Source organism: Schistocerca gregaria, chromosome 8, assembly GCF_023897955.1.
Source record: "Schistocerca gregaria isolate iqSchGreg1 chromosome 8, iqSchGreg1.2, whole genome shotgun sequence".
In the NCBI taxonomy this organism is placed as follows: Eukaryota; Metazoa; Arthropoda; class Insecta; order Orthoptera; family Acrididae; genus Schistocerca; species Schistocerca gregaria.
The window spans coordinates 197,303,270-197,325,997 of NC_064927.1; the positions used below are offsets into that span (position 1 = coordinate 197,303,270).

Below are 22,728 nucleotides of genomic sequence, written 5' to 3' on the forward strand. Positions count from 1 at the left end.
GCATCACATTCTTTTCACCAATGAGGGTCGCATATGACTTCAACCAGACAATCAATGGAGACGTATTTGGAGGCAATCCAGTCCGACTGGAAACTTTAGACACACTGTCCATTGAGTGCAGCAAGGTGGTGGTTCCCTGCCATTTTGGGGTGGCATTTTGTGTGGCTGACATACACCATTGGTGGTCATGGTAGGTGCTGTAACAGCTGTACACTACGTGAATGCTGCCCTCCGACTGACAGTGCAACCACATCGGCAGTATATTGGCGAGGCATTTGTCTTCATGGACGAAATTCGTGCCCCAATTGTGCAGTATGGTGGTACAACATGCATTGTGTGGTTTTCATGAGCAATAAAAAGGGCGGAAATGATGTTTATGTTGATCTCTATTGCAATTTTCTGTACAGGTTCTGGAACTCTCGGAACCAAGGTGATGCAAAACTTTATTTGATGTGTGTATTTGTTTGTAAGTAGCTCCACACTGGTTCACTAGCTGAACCACTGTTGAACTGCGTTTTGATTATGTACCATTTATTTGCATTCAGTTCTATTGTTTCATTGTTATTCTGATGACTTCCTTACCACTTTGTGTTTACCATGATAGAATGCCTGGAGAAACTTCTCTTTGCCCTCCTGCATCTGCAGATCTAACTCTTTCTTTTCCCCTGCCCTTACTGCTGTCAAAATTATCTCTTGTAGTTCAAAAAATGTGCAAGCCCAATGTTTCTTTACTTCTTTGTCTGAGTGTCTCTCAAGCTTAAGTTGTTCCTACTCCGCTAGTTGGCAAATTTTTAAGGAGAAGATTTTCAGGCCTTCACAAGTACTTCACTCTTCACAATGTTATCCACCATTATGCTCCAATAGGCTTTACCAACATTCTTCACCATTAAGAGCCTCTAATGAAATCTCAGCATAACTATCTAAGAAACCCTTGTGTTTTCTGCTAAGTCCCACATAAATAGTAATATTTTTGGTAGACTTCAATGCACATACAGCACTGAACTCAGCACTTTTCAATAACACGGATGTCTTCTAAGAAACATCTGAATACTTTTGATGATCCAGTACTACAGTTTCATTTCTGAACAACGCAATGTATATCCATACTATTTCTTTGTAACAATTCACATAACCAAACGTAAGACTTGAATTAAATTGTGGGTTAACTTTGTGAATTCAGTCATTTGCATGCACTGTAAATTATTTAGGTATCCAGAATATAATCTCATACAGAAGCATTTCACTTCCTGCTGAAGTCACGTACAAGAATAATTTTAACTCATGTGATATCACATATCTTTTGGCAATTAAGACAAGTGTTTCTGACACTTTTATCGTTGTCATTCACATCATACACGAGTGAAATACATTTACATTTGCTGCAACAAATAAAATACAGGTTAAACAAAACACCTATCTAGTTCAGCATAAGAGTCTCCTTGCACAGCCAAAATAGCTATGGATCATCTTAGAGATCAATGTTTAAAAGTGCTGACTGAAGATTATATACACCATCCCTCACAGAGAGAATGTCTTGAGAAGCACACATGAGTGTTATGAGCCATTCACTGTTTTTACAATATCAATTACTGTAGTCACATAATGTTTAAATCCTGAAATTGTAATGCTATTTCATCTACATGCTACTCTAATCAATCTTTGTCATTTACAGCTATGAGATTAGAGATATTACTGTCTTTGAAGATGTAAAGTCCTATGAAGAACAACGTGTGTCCACCAAATGAACACAGTCACCTTGAATGGTTGAATATACTTCATCATTTTGATTCAGTGTGGCTCGAACACAGACTGAAAACTATGGTACAGCTGTACAAGTTACAATAGAACTCCTACTTGCTCGACGTTAATAAGGAGGTATGGTTGAGCTTATGTTCTACATGTGTAACACATCCTGGATTTACAGGCACTGTAAAAGTGCATTTGCACCCCCCTCCCCCCCCCCCCCCTATGTGTTTCCATTCATCAGTAACATAGCTTTTGGGTCCCCCCTCCTCAAATTCACCTGTATTACAAAAGGTAGCAGCTCCTGCACTACGGTTGCAGTAGTGCAGCTTCTGTCATATTGTTTTGATTAAGCTGTTCTCTAAATGCATATTAAGCTCATCAGTCACTTTCTGTGACAATGATCACCTTACTAGATGTAATAATCAACTTTAATTTCTTCTAGTCATTGTTAATGATTATGAGTTTTCTCTGTAACTGAGTTTTTCACATTCAGTTTTATTATAAAACTTGAGTTGTTCTCATCACAATAGATGTAGCAGTTCTAGAAATATTTACCCTATCTGTAACTCTTGTTGCAACTGCACCAATTTCTCTGACACTGACAACCTGTCCTCAAGTCTGTATTGTCTGACATGACAGTATACAAGACGAAAGGACGTGACACAACACCACAATGATCACTAATATAGCGGTTGTTGGAGTCACTTCCAGAGATGCTTGAGTAGAAGGTTCGACAAAAGACAGACCTTTATAGAAATTTCAGATAAGCTTGTTTATCTCAAGGTGCACAAGTAACTGTCCAATACCTGGGCAATCTCTAATGTTCCAACTTTCCTTGTTTCATTGAGTTTATGCAAACTTCCTGTCTCAAATGCATTTATGTACATGACTATGGAATTAAATGGAAGCAAACAACTGAAGAACCTCTGCTTTTGCGAGTGCATACTGAATACCTGGTGTTGTAGACACTGAAGGGGTGGAGGCAGTGGAAGCAGATGGTCTTGCAGCAGGTGCTGGTGCAGGTGCTTGCTCTGCAGCCTGATGACTTCCACTCTGCTGTGATATAGAGCGGCGAGTCGAAGGTCGCGTCTGCTGTATGGGCTGCGGTCGCACTTGCGAAGGATTTGTTTCCTTATTTTTCTTTGCAACATCTTCCACTTCCTCCTCCGTCGTGTCCTCGTGTTCCGAGTCTGATTCAAAACCGTCTTCTCCTTCTACACATAACAATAAATCTACAAAGTTTCACAGAGAAAGATGATACGAGACACGTCTTTAACTCTACACACCGTGTAGTTCTTCCAGCTAAAGCATGTATTTTTATAAATAGTTCCCATGAAAATTTAGCAGCTGACAGACAATGTTAAAATAGAAGTATTGTTAACCTTAATATTGTGGTGCTTCACAAAAAGGCACAACAAAGATGCACAGCTACGTCAGATACCTCTGAGATTATCATTCCATTGCTTTTTAAGCCAACAGGCTACAAAACAATTACAATAAAATAATTCTACGTGTTATAAATGCGAAAACTACAAAAAATTACTTAAAAGTAACTTTGTTCTTATTACAGACAACATTTTCTGTCATACTGATACATGTTCTGGAATGTTGCCTATGGGAGTAAATACCACGTGAATACTTATTAAGTGTGATTAATTTTAAAAATGAATATGCCCTACAGTGTCTTTCAACAGTCACCAGCAAAATTAAATACACCATTCTGTAATGCGTATGCAAAAAGCCAATTAGTGATACAAATGAAAGCAATACACAGTAAGACGCACACTAAAAGAATATGACTTCTCTGACGAGTGCAAGTGTTGCACTGGAATACAGGTAATATATCAGGAGGACTTGGATTGATTTCTTCAAAGTGCTTTTTGTATTTAAAAAATATGATGGATAGTTCATTAAAAGGAGTCAGTAATGAAAAGAGATGGACAATGATTTACAGTGTTAACATTACCTAGAATTTGCAGGAATATTACGCAGTCAGTTAACTGTGTTTCTTGAGAACTGCACTTTGCAGGCTTAATAGCCATTAGAGTCAGTGGATTAAGCACTTCACTATAAATTAAGATATAACCCAGTCCGTTTCTAAATAGTGACCACAGTAACAGCCCACATGTAACGCATGCAAAATCTGAAAAGACCTTCTGAGAATCACCTACTAGAATCAGTCACCGCTGCCAAATACTTAAAGGTGTCCATGTGGATTGATTTAAGACAGAACCACCACATAAATTTAGTTGTGGGGAAAGAAGGTACTATACTGAAATTCACTAGAAGCAGCCTGTAGAAATACAATGCTCGCAAAAAGAACCTTGGTTCTTAACTACTTTGCTAGTCTGGAATACATATCAAGTATGATACACGGAAGAGATAGAAGAGCTGCATGGCCCATCATGCATTTGTATAGTCAAACAAGAGTGTCACAGAAATACTCAATAAGTGGAGAATTAAGGTTATTCTGAGATAAGTCAAGACAATTTCTCCCTTAGATACATCTCTCATTATCACCCCTCCTAGATACACCTCCCACAATGATAATAAATTTAAAGACATTTGAGATTACATCTAAGAAAACAGTCGATCATTTTCACTGTGCACCTTCAATAAATAAAGGACATTGACAGCAGGAGTAAGGGGGTGGGGGAGGTGACGGCTAATGGTACTGGTACATTATGTATTCGGTGACACATATCATGTGGTGACTTCTAAATGTATATGCAGATCTTGAAATACAATCAAACAATCTGGCATTTCATAGCATTGTGTTGCTCGTAAATGAGCAAATAAAGGAGCTCTGAATGATGGTTATGCTATGGACATTAAAAACACTTGTAAATACTCAGTCTATAGCCATATTTACAAACTACTGTGTGATGTGAATGTAAAATGACTCATTCCATGTCATTAACATTTATTGTACAAATGATCCACTAGCTATTTAACTGACTAACTCCCTGATTATCAAACTGTACTAGTCCAAGCCCTGAGTGCAGCTCAGATGGATCATACAATGAAAGTTCTCTGAAGTGGAACTGAAGTTCACAAGCTGCATTACTATGTACTATGTTCCAGTTATGTTTATGAAGTTTTTTACAGCTCAGTTCCTCTGCTGTACGGTGAATTCTACTGTTAGGACCAAAACAAGAGAAGAATGTCCATAAAGAAGAGAAATACAGTTTTTCATGGAATTGAAATTTCCTTGTGAACAAGGTATTCATGAATGGCACGAAGGAGCTTCAAACAATTTGAGAGGACAATAGCAGACTGTGGTTTTGATCTGTTTATGAAGTGTGCTTGGGCAGCTCAGTTGGAGTGTTGCCCCAAAATGCAAGAAACGTGAATTTCCTCTATGTGGTGGTTCAAATGGCTCTGAGCACTACGGGACTCAACTGCTGTGGACATCAGTCCCCTAGAACTTAGAACTACTTAAACCTAACTACCCTAAGGACATCACACACATCCATGCCCGAGGCAGGATTCGAACCTGCGACCATAGCAGTTGCACGGTTCCGAACTGCGCGCCTAGAACCGCGAGACCACCGCGGCCGGCCCTCTATGTGGTACACAGTTCCATTTGTCAAGACATTCCACAATAGTATACACTGTACTATATAGTAAATTCATTCAATGAACAAGGAAGGGGTGCTAGATTTTAATGCCCCTTTGATGTCTGCGTCAAGATCTCTGGATATGAGGCAGTACAACATTTCAGCAACACTAGAGAAGGCAATATACTGTGGTCAATTTGCAGACACCATTCCAATACTAAGCTTCCAGGAACAATTTATAGGTTGTGGATATACCTTCATGTCCAGTTAGGCATGAAAAAGTGTCTCTTTAGACAATTAAACCATTGGAGAGAGAGGTACAGATGTAGCAAAGCTTTGTAGTAGGCCACGATGTCTGTACCTAGATGGCTCAATTTAGTTAGTTCACAGCCAATCTATATAAAAAAATCTGAGCTTGAGTCCTTATCCAGTGTACACAGTTAACCTGTCAGAAAGGTACATTACAGACTTCATTACATTGCAGAGTGAAAATTTCCTTCATTTAAAAGTTAATTCCTTACAAGATGCGGCCATGGCGTTGGGATTACGGATTTATTTCAGCAGGCCATGAAAACAGCGTATTGTGCAAATAGTAAGATGTACTACTCCAGCAATTACAAGAAAATCGCAAGAGAAGTTTTACGCATCTATTATGTGGCTTATGTATCCGTGCGTAGGTAGCAAACGTTAGAGTTCATGGTGGCTAAGTGATTAGTGTTTGATGTTTGCAAGACAAGAGTGTATCATGCAACAGTTTGACTCATTTTTTAACTATTTTTTTGCATCACTGACCATATTGTTTAATTTATATGGCAGCTGAGAGGTAATACAATGAAAAAACGAAGTGTACTTGCTTGAAGTGTCAATTTATGTTTTCTGACAAGTACTATCTTGCAGCGTGTGATGTCGAGAGCACATCTGACAAGTAATAGTACATTACTGTTGTGGTCTGGCTTATTGTGATCTAATACATTACTGATAATGAATAGTGTCATTTGCATCATTACTTATTGAGGATTGATTTGGAATTTCCAAGCCTGTCCTCATCCTTGAAAATTCAATTACAAATAGTAAGTAGCCAAATAACATGCAAAATTCACTACAACTTTTTGAAAATGCACTTTTTTATTATATTACCTCTCAAAAGCCATATAAATTACATAATGTGACCAATGAAAAAAATTATACAGTAAAAAGTAAGAGTTAGTGGGTTTTGAACTGTAGCCCTGTACACAACCCTCTTGCAAAGAACTAAAGCTAACTACTTAATCACAATGACTTCTTAGGCCTGGTACCTTCACAAAAATACATCAGTTACATAATAGTCACGTAAACTTCTACTACAATTTTCTTGGAACTGCCAGACTAGTGCACCTTACTGCTTGCCTATTATGTTGTCGTAATTATCGTTAATGACGTACAAAGTTTGAAGTAAATCCTTGATCCCATCATCTTAGTCTCTATTTGTTAGACTAGAAGAATCACACATAATACTCAAAAATTCCAGTGGCAGATGACACAAAAAAGGCACTGTACTCTAATGTTAAATGGACACAGACATAAAGGCAGTAGTTGTTTCCATAGAACATGGCTGAATTGTATAGTAAGGGGGAATAGTGGTACACTAATCGTCTGCTTCTGGATGTTCTGCTGAATTGTTGTTTCCATTTTATGCACAATAATTCAATGACTGAAACAGCCACCGTCTTCAGGTGTTGCAAGTTTTGTTGTATACATCACTTAAATAGTATATGAGAAAAATTTTAATGCATTTGCCAGGAAATAAGAGATTCATCCTATGAAATCCCCCAAACACCTTCCCTAACCTCTGGCTCCTACCCTTGTAACCGCCCCGGTGCAAAACCTGTCCCATGCACCCTCCCACCACCACCTACTCCAGTCCTGTAACCCGGAAGGTGTACACGATCAAAGGCAGAGCACCCACGTGATTTACCAACTGACCTGCCTACACTGTGAAGCTTTCTATGTGGGAATGACCAGCAACAAACTGTCCATTCACATGAATGGACACAGGCAGACAGCATTTGTTGGTAAGGAGGATCACCCTGTGGCTAAACATGCCTTGGTGCATGGCCAGCACATCTTGCCACAGTGTTACACAGTCCGGGTTATCTGGATACTTCCCACTAACACCAACCTACCAGAACTCCAGAGATGGGAACTTGCCCTTCAATATATCCTCTCTTCCCGTTAGCCACCAGGCCCCAACCTCCGCTAATTTCATGTTGCCACCGCTCATACCTCACCCGTCATTCAACAACATCTTTGCCTCTGTACTTCCGCCTCGACTGACATCTCTGCCCGAACTCTTTGCCTTTACATATGTCTGCTTGTGTCTGTATATGTGCGGTGCGGATGGAGGTGTGTGTGTGTGTGTGTGTGTGTGTGTGTGTGTGTGTGTGTGTGTGTGTGCGGTTGCGCGCGAGTGTATGTGTGTCCTCTTTTCCCCAATGGAATGACTCCTTACCCTCTCCCTTGAAACCCACATGCTTTCGCTTTTCCCTCTCCTTCCCTCTTTCCTGAAGAAGCAACTGTTGGTTGCGAAAGCTTGAATTTTGTGTGTATGTTTGTGTGTCTATCGACCTGCCAGCACTTTTGTTTGGTAAGTTATATATATATATATATATACATATATGTGTGTGCGCTTGTGTGTCAACTAATACATCTGCATACAGTACACTCTATATATATTGCCAGACAAGAAGTCAAGGTAAATGTCACTTCTTCTTTTCCTTGTGCCTTTGTTCTGCACTGGTGCATAGTTAGCATGGTTATTAATGGATTTAGCACAGTTAATTTAAGGAGTGACCTCCATGTGACCCCCGTTAACTCTCTAGGATGGAATATGTGTATCCCAACATCTGTGTGTAGTCTTAGTCATGTGAAAGTCAACAAAGTGTTCTAAATATTTGAGAATTACATAATTGAGGGGGGCCTTGGGTACTGCCCTGGTATTCATCTAGTGGAATGATGGAAACTACAGACATTTCTGCTTGTGTCTGTGTATGTGCGGATGGGTGTGTGTGTGTGTGTGTGTGTGTGTGTGTGTGTGTGTGTGTGTGTGTGTGTGTACACCTGTCCTTTTTTTTCCCCCTAAGGGAAGTCTTTCTGCTCCCGGGATTGGAATGACTCCTTGACTCCTTACCCTCTCCCTTAAAACCCACTTCCTTTTGTCTTTCCCTCTCCTTCCTGAAGAAGCAACCATCGGTTGCGAAAGCTAGTAATTCTGTGTGTGTGTTTTGTTCATTGTGCCTGTCTGCCGGCGCTTTCCCGCTTGGTAAGTCTTGGAATCTCTGTTTTTAATATATTTTTCCCATGTGGAAGCTTCTTTCTATTATATATATATATATATATATATATATATATATATATAACAGAAAGAAACTTCCACATGGGAAAAATATATTAAAAATAAAGATTCCAAGACTTACCAAGCGGGAAAGCGCCGGCAGACAGGCACATGAACAAAACACACAAACACACACACAGAATTGAAGCTTTCGCAACTGGCAGTTGCTTCGTCAGGAAGGAAGGAAGGAGAGGGAAAAATGAAAGGGTGTGGGTTTTAAGGGAGAGGGTAAGGAGTCATTCCAATCCCGGGAGCGGAAAGACTTCCCTTAGGGGAAAAAAAGGACAGGTATACACTCGCACACACACACACACACATATCCATCCGCACATATCATATATATATATATATATATATATATATATATATAAGCGGGAAAGCGCCGGCAGACAGGCACAATGAACAAAACACACAAACACACACACAGAATTACTAGCTTTCGCAACCGATTGTTGCTTATTCAGGATAGAGAGGGAAAGACGAAAGGATGAAAGAAACTTCCACATGGGAAAAATGGGAAAAATATATTAAAAGTAAAGATTCCAAGACTTACCAAGGTATATACTCGCGCGCGCACACACACCCATATATATAACCACTGGATACTGTCATCTATGAGCACTTATACTTGACGTCGTCCAATAGCTAAAATCTTTTTTTCAATGTGCCTGTCTATCACTCAAGCAAGCAGTAAAAATAACATTTTGGAGAGACATTTCCCTTTCAGTCTATGGCATTGTTGACAAAGAGCATACCTGCTTTTGAGAACAGACTTTCAGAAGTTGTTGTCTGCAAGACTGGAGATAATGTATCATTTTTATTCTGTAATACTGCAATTCCCCGAAAAAGGCTCTGCAGTCTTGTCTAAGACCATGGTTAAATATGTTCAAATTCCAACAGTTTGGGCCATTTCTAATATCGAGATGCAACGACTGGAAAATTTGGCAGCGTCATCCATTGTGCAACACACACTGCAGAAAATGGGTGCAACAAGCAAAGCATAAATATAATATTTTACAAAAGAAAAAAAAATGTTTTTCTGATTTGGTGGTGAAGTGTGCTCCTATACCTGAATCAGCATAAACTGCACAAACAGAAAGTACAGGCTGTGAGCAAGTTCTACTGACAAACTTAATAGCTTAAACAGATTATTTGCTGGGAGTTTTATGTTAAGAATCTTCAGTTCCCACTTGCTCATTACGGAATAATTCATCTGTTTGCTATCCCAACTAGCTGTGTGACTTAACTGTGTTGATAATTAGAAAATTTCCATATTGCCACACCTTGTGTAAGAAATAGTCATGAGGATATACAGTAATTAGGACCTATTTTTAGATAAGGACAATGAAAATGAAAACACAAATACATAAAACAAAAAGAGGACATTTAGAAGTGAAAAGTTATGATTACACTTTATTGCGAGTGTTATTGGTATTGATTGAAAGAGCAAGTTTCCTGGAGTTTTAAATTCCCATCATTAGGTGAATTTATGTGAATTCCTGTGACATGTATGTGATGTTACCCAAAATCATATACATGTCGTAATAATTCACATAAATCCATCTGATGATGAAGTTTTAAAACTCTGTAATTCACAGTGGAAATAAAATGAACTGACACTCATAAAAGTCAACTTGCAGTTTCTATTGTAAAGAGAACATCTCAGTTCGACAGTAGATAGATTTATCATATCGTGTATGAGCATGTTGTATTAACCATGATTTTTATGATATGACATGAAGCCCGTGGTCATGGACAGTAATTCTGTTCTTTCGATTTTAGCTTCTAAAGTCTGTTCTTCTTTCATGTTTTTCTTTTCTTTTTTTTTCCTTTAGCAGAACAAAGTCAGACCAATTTTGGTCTTTTCCTTCTCCACAGAGAGGATCATAGGAGAGAGAGGGGAGGATGAACATAGTTACATCTCTACTCCTAACCATGGTCTGTGATTCACATGTACAGGGTGTGATAGAAAAACTCCATCATTTGGTAAACTAACAAATACCAACTGAAGCAAGATATACAAAATTAGTTGTGAACAGTAGTTTATGATGCTGCTTATTCCATACAACTTACATCCCTCAAATAGTCATCTTCATTACTGACATGATAGCGGAACATTTACCAGAACAGTCAAATGGGAGAGTAATATATACTTGCACCCTGTCCACAAGAGTTCCATTTATTGGTCATTACACTACAGCACCTACTACCACCAAGGCACTCTGCTCTTTTGTAAGATTAGGAAATTACAAAATTCTCATCACTGTGTCACAGTGAGTAATTTTTAAATGATATCTGGTACTGCAGATTTCTTTTGAAGTCTGAATGGGAGACAAAAGGTACGAACAACATTTCTATTTTATTACTTGATAGTTCCAGTAACAACCCAGGTATAACTGATTTGTACTGTTCACTCCATATTCCCTACAACAACCGAATTCTCTGCCATTTTTGTATTGCTTTTTGTTTCTGCAGCCAGCAACTGGAATAGATACACTATTTCCTTGCTCACACACTCGGCAGCGGCACAGACATGTAGCAGGCAGCAAGCACACTGCAAATGGCTAGAAACATTCCCACCTCTGTCCCATCACAACATGTGGTGAGATCCCTTAGTCTCCTGAGTAGGATAAAGCTATCTGCACAGCAAGAAGCCAGTGTCGCATTTAATATATATGCTTACAACACATGCAATGGCTATGCTCTTGTTGAAAAAGTAACATTCGCAACCATGTTTATTGTTCATATAATAATGATCTAAAAGAGCAAACTTATTCAAGAACTGACAGAAAACAAATATCTCAAAAATACTCATTGATAATATGTTGGTTTCCTTAACGTAACTATTTGTATTTACATGGATGAAATGTAATCTTACATACAATATTTACCAGAGTACAAGATGGCTCTGAATATAAGATAAACACCCCCAACCCCCCTCCCTTTTGTTGTTTCCTTGGGCAAATCTTATTTTTAACACAATATGACTATGGAAAATTACGAACTGTTTTATTTATACAAAGTTACTCACTAAAAAGTTAATATTATACCTATTCTAAACTTACATCATTATTGATTGTCTACATTTTGATAATCAAAGGAGAACAAAGTTCATGAATTTATTGCCCACCAGGAAATTTCTTGCATACAAATTATTATTGGGACTGAGAGCTGGCTGAAGCCCAATGTAGAAAGCTCTGGGACATTTAGCAATTCATGGAACAAGTACCACGAGGCTAATGATGAAGAAAGTAATATGTTGTACAACTCTTCCCAGAAAGTACTTTCATGGAATTTCAGCAGTAAACTTCTCTGTGATCAACAATACAGCAGGCATTCAAGTTTGTTGAGCACCTCTTTAACACTCTCACACAGACTAAATGATACCGTGACAAAACACTCTGCTCTTTGTTGTACCTTCTCCATCCCTTCCGTCAGTCCTACCTGGTAAAGGTCCCAAGTTGACAAACAATACTCAAGAATCAGTGGATTACATTTCCTTTAGATTCTTCTCACAAATCTCAGTTTGGAATGTGTTTTTCTACTATTTGTTTTATGTGGTGGGTCGCTCTGGGTAAATATGCCTAGATGTTTTACAGTACTTCCCATTTCCAACAATTTCTCATCCTACCATAGTGGATATCTTTTCCTATGTATGCGGAATATGTTACATTTATTTATGTTCAGGGTCAACAGCCAGTCCCTGCGCCAATTATGAATCGTCTGTAGGACCTTCTGCCATTGCCATTGCTACCTTATAGACAACTGCACCATCTGCGAACAGCCTTAAAGAGTTTCCGAAACTTTCTGCTACATCATTTATAAGCTTTGTAAACAATAATGGTCCTATCACACTTCCCTGGAGTACTCCTGAAATTATCTTTACTTCTATCAATTTTGTTCGGTTAGGAGCAATGTGCTACGATTTATCTGCAAGGAAGTCTTGAATCCAGCCATGAATCTGATCTGATACTTAGTAAGTTCTCTTCTTTTTTAATACTAATCGGCAGTGAGGAACAGTGTCAAATGCCTTCCTGAAGCTATCAGACCCTTAAATTTCCTGGGAGAGGTCTCCCCTGACAAAATCTTGCACCAATGTCTTCCTTCTGTTAACCAAAGAGCCTGATATTCTGTTCCAAATAACCTACAATCAATCGAACATCATATCATTTGTCATCTATTCCCTCTCAATAAAGATATGGCCTGAAGCTAGTTTTTCTTTCAGTATTATCTTCCTGTGAAGAATCGTATTTGGGGGAGCTTCCTTCTATCTATTACTGCACCCAGCACTACTGTTATTCTGGCCTTTTCACTGTCACAAGTCCTTACAGGAACACTTTTAATGCTCTTCACATAGACAGCAACATTTGACACCATATGAAAATAAAATGGTGCCTGATCATTCTTGCCCATATGACCTAGCAAATAAAGGTGTCGTTTCCTAAGATTGATTATATGGCACTGATATGTAAGTAACTTTTCGTCATGTACCTCTGGCAGCAGCTAAGCTAGCATAGTTCTGCATCGTTATGCTGGCCAGGGTGGCCAAGCGGTTCTAAGCGCTACAGTCTGGAACCGCGAGACCGTTACTGTCACAGGTTCAAATCCTGCCTCAGGCATGGATGTGTGTGATGTCCTTAGGTTAGTTAGGTTTAAGTTCTAGGGGACAGATGACCTCAGAAGTCCCATAGTGCTCAGAGCCAGTTGAACCATTTTTTCTGCATCGTTACGAAAACCTCGCCCTCTTCATCATCCTCAGGCACCCGTCTGTACAGTTCTGTGATGCGTGTAGTTGAAAAATACTTCATTTTCTTCACGTAGACAGTTTCTTGAGTAATCAGAAAGCACTCATTGCATATTTCTTGCATCCACTGAACAACTTGCTGCTCCAAATTGTGCTGTTTTGGTCCTCTGAAGAACTGGAATGTTGAACTGGCATTCGTTCATTTATTCTTCATCTGATGCCACATACGAACATTTACGTTGAAAATTAACAGTGCTTTAGAGCAGTGGCAGCTTTAAGAGCCCCATAGGTGAATGCTGGAAATCATATGACATTCGGAAATAAACCACGAGATATTTTCGACGAGCAAGAATATAAATGTCATTGTTCCTCATAAGCTGTGCTATTAGGTTCCAGCCAAACAATAGTTTGTGATGGCCTAGCTTTGCTTTTTACAATACTCTTTATATATTAATTCACAACATTAACTTCTTCAGTGTGGCCGTATTGTCTGCAGGTAGTACATAAATATCGAAGATATTTTAAAGTCCGTCTTTTCAACTATTAGAAAATGTGTCTTCGTCATAAATACATTCCGCTTTATTGAAACTTAACATCACCAGTGGTCTGTAATGAAAGCTATTTATAATGTGGCTTTCTTACTGGATCAAAACATTCTTTTTTATGAAATATATAGATATTTACTTATGGTATTTTATGTTCAATAATCATGCACATCAGGGAACACTGTCTGCTTGCACATTTTTGACATATTCCTTCATTTCGCACTGTTGATTCCGGCCTACTCCCACACTGCTTCGTGGTGCTGCATTTTGTTGTGGTTTATACCAAGAAATGCAATGTTTTATGTGCCCTGGACTGTGATTGGCTGACAGAACCAAATCGGGCAGCTGCCATCTCGATTTCAATGTTTATGGAGCAAACATACACTCCTGGAAATGGAAAAAAGAACACATTGACACCGGTGTGTCAGACCCACCATACTTGCTCCGGACACTGCGAGAGGGCTGTACAAGCAATGATCACACGCACGACACAGCGGACACACCAGGAACCGCGGTGTTGGCCGTCGAATGGCGCTAGCTGCGCAGAATTTGTGCACTGTCGCCGTCAGTGTCAGCCAGTTTGCCGTGGCATACGGAGCTCCATCACAGTCTTTAACACTGGTAGCATGCCGCGACAGCGTGGACGTGAACCGTATGTGCAGTTGACGGACTTTGAGCGAGGGCGTATAGTGGGCATGCGGGAGGCCGGGTGGACGTACCGCCGAATTGCTCAACACGTAGGGCGTGAGGTCTCCACAGTACATCGATGTTGTCGGCAGTGGTCGGCGGACGGTGCACGTGCCCGTCGACCTGGGACCGGACCGCAGCGCCGCACGGATGCACGCCAAGACCGTAGGGTCCTACGCAGTGCCGTAGTGGACCGCACCGCCACTTCCCAGCAAATTAGGGACACTGTTGGTCCTGGGGTATCGGCGAGGACCATTCGCAACCGTCTCCATGAAGCTGGGCTACGGTCCCGCACACCGTTAGGCCGTCTTCCGCTCACACCCCAACATCGTGCAGCCCGCCTCCAGTGGTGTCGCGACAGGCGTGAATGGAGGGACGAATGGAGACGTGTTGTCTTCAGCGATGAGAGTCGCTTCTGCCTTGGTGCCAATGATGGTCGTACGCGTGTTTGGCGCCGTGCAGGTGAGCACCACAATCAGGACTGCATACGACCGAGGCACACAGGGCCAACACCCGGCATCATGGTGTGGGGAGCGATCTCCTACACTGGCCGTACGCCTCTGGTGATCGTCGAGGGGACACTGAATAGTGCACGGTACATCCAAACCATCATCGAACCCATCGTTCTACCATTCCTAGAACGGCAAAGGAACTTGCTGTTCCAACAGGACAATGCATGTCCGCAATAATCCCGTGCCACCCAACGTGCTCTAGAAGGTGTAAGTCAACTACCCTGGCCAGCAAGATCTCCGGATCTGTCCCCCATTGAGCATGTTTGGGACTGGATGAAGTGTCGTCTCACGCGGTCTGCACGTCCAGCACGAATGCTGGTCCAACTGAGGCGCAAGGTGGAAATGGCATGGCAAGCCATTCCACAGGACTACATCCAGCATCTCTATCATCGTCTTCATGGGAGAATAGCAGCATGCATTGCTGCGAAAGGTGGATATACACTGTACTAGTGCCGACATTGTGCATGCTCTGTTGCCTGTGTCTATGTGCCTGTGGTTCTGTCAGTGTGATCATGTGATGTATCTGACCCCAGGAATGTGTCAATAAAGTTTCCCCTTCCTGGGACAATGAATTCACGGTGTTCTTATTTCAATTTCCAGGAGTGTATGTCTTACTTGAAGGTTTTCATATTTATACTTGCTTACTATAAACTATTAAGTCTCAAGACCTCTCCAAAACATATCTTTTTAGCATGGTTTGTTGGCAGAAACAGCTGGTGCATGGGATAAAAATGAAGAACAAATGAGAACAGGAGACAAAACAGAGGAAGAGGGAGACTATGGAAAAGCGTTTCTGTATGTCCATTCTTGTGATTGATGGTCTGCGAGACTTCAGCCATTACCTTCCATAAAAAATGAAACACCTGCAGCCATTGTTTAGATGTTATTTTGTTATACTGCAACCAGTTACAGTGACTCAATACATCATCTTCAGGCCTGTATGCATACAGTAATGAGAGGATCATCAACTTACCAACCATGCAAATACAAAGGCAGATTAAAAACAGAATAAAAATCACGGACAATATTATACAAGAGCATTTACAGTAATAATTTGATAAAAACCAACAGATGCCTCAATGCTCACATACCTAAAATAGAATTATTTATAGTATAACAGGATGAATATCCACTCTATACCTTGTGCAAATGCACTATTTATTAATAAAATTATTAATTAAATATTCCACAATTAAAATTTGGTCACTTAGATTACACACTAAACTGCAAAAACCTGAAATAACCTACCAACTCCAGAAGTAACTGTAGGAAATGATAGATATATGAAAGAAATTCCAACATCAGAAATAAATAAATAAAAAAGAAACGTATATGTACATGTAGTCTCTGCAAGGAGAGCATCAACAACATTTAATTGTCAATATAGGTAAAGCTATCAAAATGACAGTCAATAGGTCATGTCAAAGTTATAAAATACTGAGATGAAAACTGTGTATGGCATATGCATAAATGAGTGTCCAAGAATGAGTCAAAAGACAAATGTAGAAAACCACCTATGTCATACCACACACAGAATATACAAAACCCAATGAAAAACATATACACGTCTACGTGTAAGTAGTCCTTGGAAAAGACATCCTCTTACACCAACCCATCTTCTACCAGGTACAATTAGTACAGTGTAGCAATCTTAATATTTGTATGTCCATCCACTATCCTATTAGCCTTGCAATCTTAATGCCTATGACATTTGCTGACATTATATTATCAACTGCTTCCAGGCCGTACTTGACCATATTTGATGACGATTTTTTATATATACGATATTGTTTGTAATTGTTGACTGCTTTGCCTGGTTAGGACCAATTAGTGGATTACATACACATTATCAGATATAATATGATTTTTCATCTGTATCTAATCCTTCAGCACAATATTGGATACATATGAAGACCCCCCTCCAACAAGAACCCACCTTTGTTATTACTGTTAACTTATCAATTGTACGATCTACAGAGGCCACATGTTCTGTGGATGTACATGATAAGTTTCTGACATTTAGATTGCGGTTCTCATTTGATATTTGTATTATAGCAGTACATGGATGTATGGATGCATTCACACAAAATGTTGTTCACCTTGAATAGTATCTTGTAGGAGTTTTCATATTTCTGTAGATGTTATGATGTAGGTGGTTTTCTACATTTGATCTTTCGACCCATTTTGGACACTCATTTCATGCATATGACATATGTATTTATTTTATATTTTTGACATGACATATAAATATATTTATATTGTCAATGTAAATAAAACAGAAAGAAACTTCCACATGGGAAAAATATATTAAAAACAAAGATTCCAAGACTTACCAAGCGGGAAAGTGCCGGCAGACAGGCACATGAACAAAACACACAAACACACACACAGAATTGCGAGCTTTCGCAACTGGCAGTTGCTTCGTCAGGAAAGAGGGAAGGAGAGGGAAAAATGAAAGGATGTGGGTTTTAAGGGAGAGGGTAAGGAGTCATTCCAATCCCGGGAGCGGAAAGACTTCCCTTAGGGGAAAAAAAGGACAGGTGTACACTCGCACACACACACACATATCCATCCGCACATACACAGACACAAGCAGACATATTTAAAGGCAAAGAGTTAAGGGCAGAGATGTCAGTCGAGGCGGAAGTACAGAGGCAAAGAAGTTGTTGAAAGACAGGTGAGGTATGAGCGGCGGCAACTTGAAATTAGCGGAGGTTGAGGCCTGGCGGATATCGAGAAGAGAGGATATACTGAAGGGCGAGTTCCCATCTCCGGAGTTCGGATAGGTTGGTGTTGGTGGGAAGTATCCAGATAACTCGGACGGTGTAACACTGTGCCAAGATGTGCTGGCCGTGCATCAAGGCATGTTTAGCCACAGGGTGATCCTCATTACCAACAAACACTACTTCCTAAAATCCTGCCCCGAAATGAGATCCATCCTTCATGAAATCCTCCCCACTCCACCAAGAGTGTCTTTCCGCCGTCCACCTAACCTTCGTAACCTCTTGGTTCATCCCTATGAAATCCCCAAACCACCTCCCCTACCCTCTGGCTCCTACCCTTGCAACCGCCCCCGGTGTAAAACCTGTCCTATGCACCCTCCCACCACCACCTACTCCAGTCCTGTAACCCGGAAGGTGTACACGATCAAAGGGAGAGCCACATGTGAAAGCACCCACGTGATTTACCAACTGACCTGCCTGCACTGTGATGCTTTCTATGTGGGAATGACCAGCAACAAACTGTCCATTCGCATGAATGGACACAGGCAGACAGTGTTTGTTGGTAATGAGGATCACCCTGTGGCTAAACATGCCTTGATGCACGGCCAGCACATCTTGGCACAGTGTTACACCGTCCGAGTTATCTGGATACTTCCCACCAACACCAACCTATCCGAACTCCGGAGATGGGAACTCGCCCTTCAGTATATCCTCTCTTCTCGATATCCGCCAGGCCTCAACCTCCGCTAATTTCAAGTTGCCGCCGCTCATACCTCACCTGTCTTTCAACAACTTCTTTGCCTCTGTACTTCCGCCTCGACTGACATCTCTGCCCTTAACTCTTTGCCTTTAAATATGTCTGCTTGTGTCTGTGTATGTGCGGATGGATATGTGTGTGTGTGTGCGAGTGTACACCTGTCCTTTTTTTCCCCTAAGGGAAGTCTTTCCGCTCCCGAGATTGGAATGACTCCTTACCCTCTCCCTTAAAACCCACATCCTTTCATTTTTCCCTCTCCTTCCCTCTTTCCTGACGAAGCAACTGCCAGTTGCGAAAGCTCGTAATTCTGTGTGTGTGTTTGTGTGTTTTGTTCATGTGCCTGTCTGCCGGCGCTTTCCCACTTGGTAAGTCTTGGAATCTTTGTTTTTAATATATTTATATTGTCATTTTGATAGCTTTATCTATATTGACACTTAGATATTGTCGATGCTGTTCTTGCGAGGACTACATGCTCATAGATGCATACGTCTTTGGTTTACTTACTTCTCTGATGTTGTAGTTTCTTTTGTACATTTATCATTTTCTACAGTGATTTCTGTATGTTAGTATTCTACTTCAGGATTTTGTAATTTAGTGTATAATCTAACTGACCAGTTTTTAGTTATGGAACATTAAATCACTGATTTTATTAATAAGCAATACATTTGTACAACGTTTACAAGCGGAAGTCTGTCATGATATACTATATAAGATTCTATTTTAGGTATGTGACAACAGATGTATTCTGGGACCATTATGCTTCAAAAAGAATGTCCATAAATTCTGCCTTCAGTGTATCACTACTTAATAATTTCAATACTTAGCAGAAAACTTTTGCCAATGATTAATTTGTACTACGTTTATAGTTTAAATCCGTCATGAAATACTATAAGATTCTATTTTAGGTATGTGACAATGGATGTATCTGTTGGTTTTTATCAGATGATTACTGTAAATTCATTTATATAGTAATGTCCTTGATTTTTATTCCATTTTTAATCTGTCTTTGTATTTGCATGGATGGTAAGTTGATGAGGCTGTAATTACAATTTATGCACACAGGCTTGAAGATGGTGTACTGAGTCACTGAAGATGGTTGCAATACAATAAAATCACATCCAAACGACGCCTGCAAGTGTTTTATTTTTTACATATGGAGAACAGGTTATGGGTGCAGGATAACTGAGGTTCGGGCTGCGCAACAGGGGTGGTCATGGAGATTAAGGCCACCTCCCATCCCGTGTCACAGCGTGCTTCACAGTTTCCCCAGCCCACAGTCACACTGAGCTCACTGGTGCCACATTCTTGTACTGTATTTCTGCTGCCATTTCCTTCCATCCTTCCTCCTGCTTCCTGCCTCCTTCCCCTTCCCCCTCCACACTCACTCCAACCTATATGAACACTCACCACTGTCTAGTATGAGCCAGATAGGGTAGTGTGGTCATACAGGTATTCATACGTGCACTCTGTACCTCTGAAGAAAGATTCACGCAGAAGCTAGCACAGTCCTCTTTCTCATTTATGTGCCTACCGATGACTCAGTGCCATACCTACTAAAATGAATGCTAACTTCTATTTTTAAATTATTTATAAAAATGAATTTACATGTTTACAGAAACATTCAAGCAACATTGTGCTTTCCACACTGTGACAAGAGTTCGGATATGAATCACTTCTGTATCATCACAGTTATGCTCTGATACAGAAGGAAAGACCACCACATCAACATTTACATGTCAAGACAGCAAAAATTGTGAGAACATTAGGCTTCAAAAAGAATGTACATAAATTCTGCCTTTATGTATCACTACTTAATAGTATCAGTTTAGCAGAAAACCTTCATCAACGATTAATACTGTAATAGTAACAGCAGTGGGTGTTTAGAGACCTTTGAAATTTACTGGCTTTGTTTAGATGACATTATCCTTGGAAACTTCTACAGAATGGCCGGACTTTATACTGGCAGTTACTGAGCTCACATAGCTACAAAAAATAAAAATCTTGCTTCATATGGCATTGGCAAGTCCTTGGTAGAATATAAATAATTTAATTAGTGAGGTAACAATTCATAAATATTAGAGACACTGAGTTATTCCTTCAACAGACACAGACTTTCTATGTATGCCCCCCCCCCCCCCCCCTCCCTCTCTATCTCGCATGTACACGCACACAAGCGCACGCGCGCGCGCACACACACACTTCTTATTCTTACTTTAAGAACAAATGGCAAAAGGCCATTCTCCACAGTTTTGAAAATAGCTATGATGTGGGTTCAAATGGGAGGCCTCTGGGCATGAGTGCTGTGGCCACTCCTGTTCCTTATTTATATAAATTATATGCCTTCTAGTATTATAGATGCTTCTAAAATATTTCTGTTTGCTCGTGGCACTAGCTCAGTAGTAAAGGATATTGTGTGCAATGTTGGCACTGTTTCAAGTACTGCAGTTCAAGAAGGAAGTTCATGGCTTGTAGAAAATAAATGCTATATCACAGTAAGATCAGTTTTTACAATTTCTGACACACAATTGAACAAACCATGACATTTTAATGACAAAGAATGGGCACATGATTAGTGAGACTGAACAGTTCAAATTTCTAGGTGTTTAAATCAATGGTAAACTGTAGTGGAAAGCCCATGTTTAGGATCTTGTTCAAAGACTTAATGCTGACATTTTTACTATCAGAACAGTATCTGGAATAAGTGATAATTCAACATGAAGAGCAGTCTACTTTGCTTATTTTCATTTGGTAATGATGTATGGTATTGTATTTCGGGTTAACTCTTCCCATTCTCAAAGGGTATTTTTGGCTCAAGAACGGATGGTTTCCGCAATAAGTGGTGTAAGTTCACAAACCTTTTGTTGATCCCTGTTCATTAGCCTTGATATTCTGACATTGGTCTCTCAATCTATATATTCTTTAATGTCATTTTTTGTTAACAATATCAGCTTATTCCAAAGAATTTGCATCTTTCTCTCAGATAATACTAGGCAGAAGTCCAATCTACATTTGGTTTGCACCTCCTTGTCTCTTGTGCAAAAAGAGGTGCAGTATTCTGCTGCAACTATTTTCCATAAGCTACCACAAGAATTCAAAAAGTCATAGCAAAAATCCAGGTTCTCACAAATCCAAACTGATGAGTTTCCTCGTGGGTCACTCCTCCAATCCTGCTGATTAGTTCCTTGAAAAATTATGCTGATTCCTGCATTATTTTGTTGACTGCATTTCTATAAACTTATAGTTTGTTGTCTCTTAGGATTCATGAACACTTTATTATTATATCTATTATTACTTTTCTATTGTAATTTTATGTAGTGACATATTCCATGACCACGTAGATTTACTCCTCAAATTCGCCCTATGGAACAAAACGTGTAAAATAAAACACACACACACATCTACTGAGAGTGCAATGTAGTCAGTTTTGATTATATAGTTGTTTTGTGCGTCTCTCTCTCTCTCTCTCTCTCTCTCTCTCTCTCTCTCTCTCTCTGTCTGTGTGTGTGTATGTGTGTGTGTGTGTGTGTGTGTGTGTGTGTGTGTGTGAGAGAGAGAGAGAGAGAGAGAGAGAGAGAGAGAGAGAAAGGGGGGTGGGAGGCATGGACGTATGCGCATCCTCTATAATTCTGGGCAATTCTTCGAAAAGCTAGTAATATTTCAGCTCTTCAGCTTACTTATGTGCCAACTGACAACTCAGCATCTAGACGATTTGGTGAGATGTTACATTTACTACTTAAATTGTCTTTAAATTTTTATTTTAATAAATATGTCAGTTTACGTTAAAAGTACAATGGAGTAAACACCAAAGTACATAAAAGCAGTTCAAAAAATAACAAAAAATGTAAAGTTAATTAATTTTCTGTTGCTTGTATAATAAGTCTCATTTGGTCATTTACCAGAACGAGCAGTCACTGCTGATGCATTGATACGCCGCCGTAACTTTGTAATAGCAGAACGAATGAGACGTAATCGTTTTGCACGAGCTGGACCAAGTTTTAAATCCTGGCATCGAACTTGAAGTTCCAGTAAACGTGCTAAAGCTTCTCGGCCCTGTAAACAAATTATCAAACAACTTAATGAGTCA

At 39.9% G+C, this 22,728-nt stretch overlaps 1 protein-coding gene across 5 annotated transcripts in view; it reads right to left on the reverse strand.

The window, feature by feature from the left end:
- Window positions 1–22,728, reverse strand: part of LOC126283944 (peregrin) — a 242,985-nt gene that overhangs the window by 116,445 nt on the left and 103,812 nt on the right. For all 5 annotated transcript variants that reach the window (XM_049982350.1, XM_049982348.1, XM_049982346.1 and 2 more), the window contains exons 13-14: window positions 22,541–22,694; window positions 2,700–2,960 (exon numbers count right to left, since the gene is read on the reverse strand). In XM_049982350.1, coding sequence (XP_049838307.1) covers window positions 2,700–2,960; window positions 22,541–22,694 — 415 coding nt within the window. The remainder of the gene's footprint in view (window positions 1–2,699; window positions 2,961–22,540; window positions 22,695–22,728) is intronic.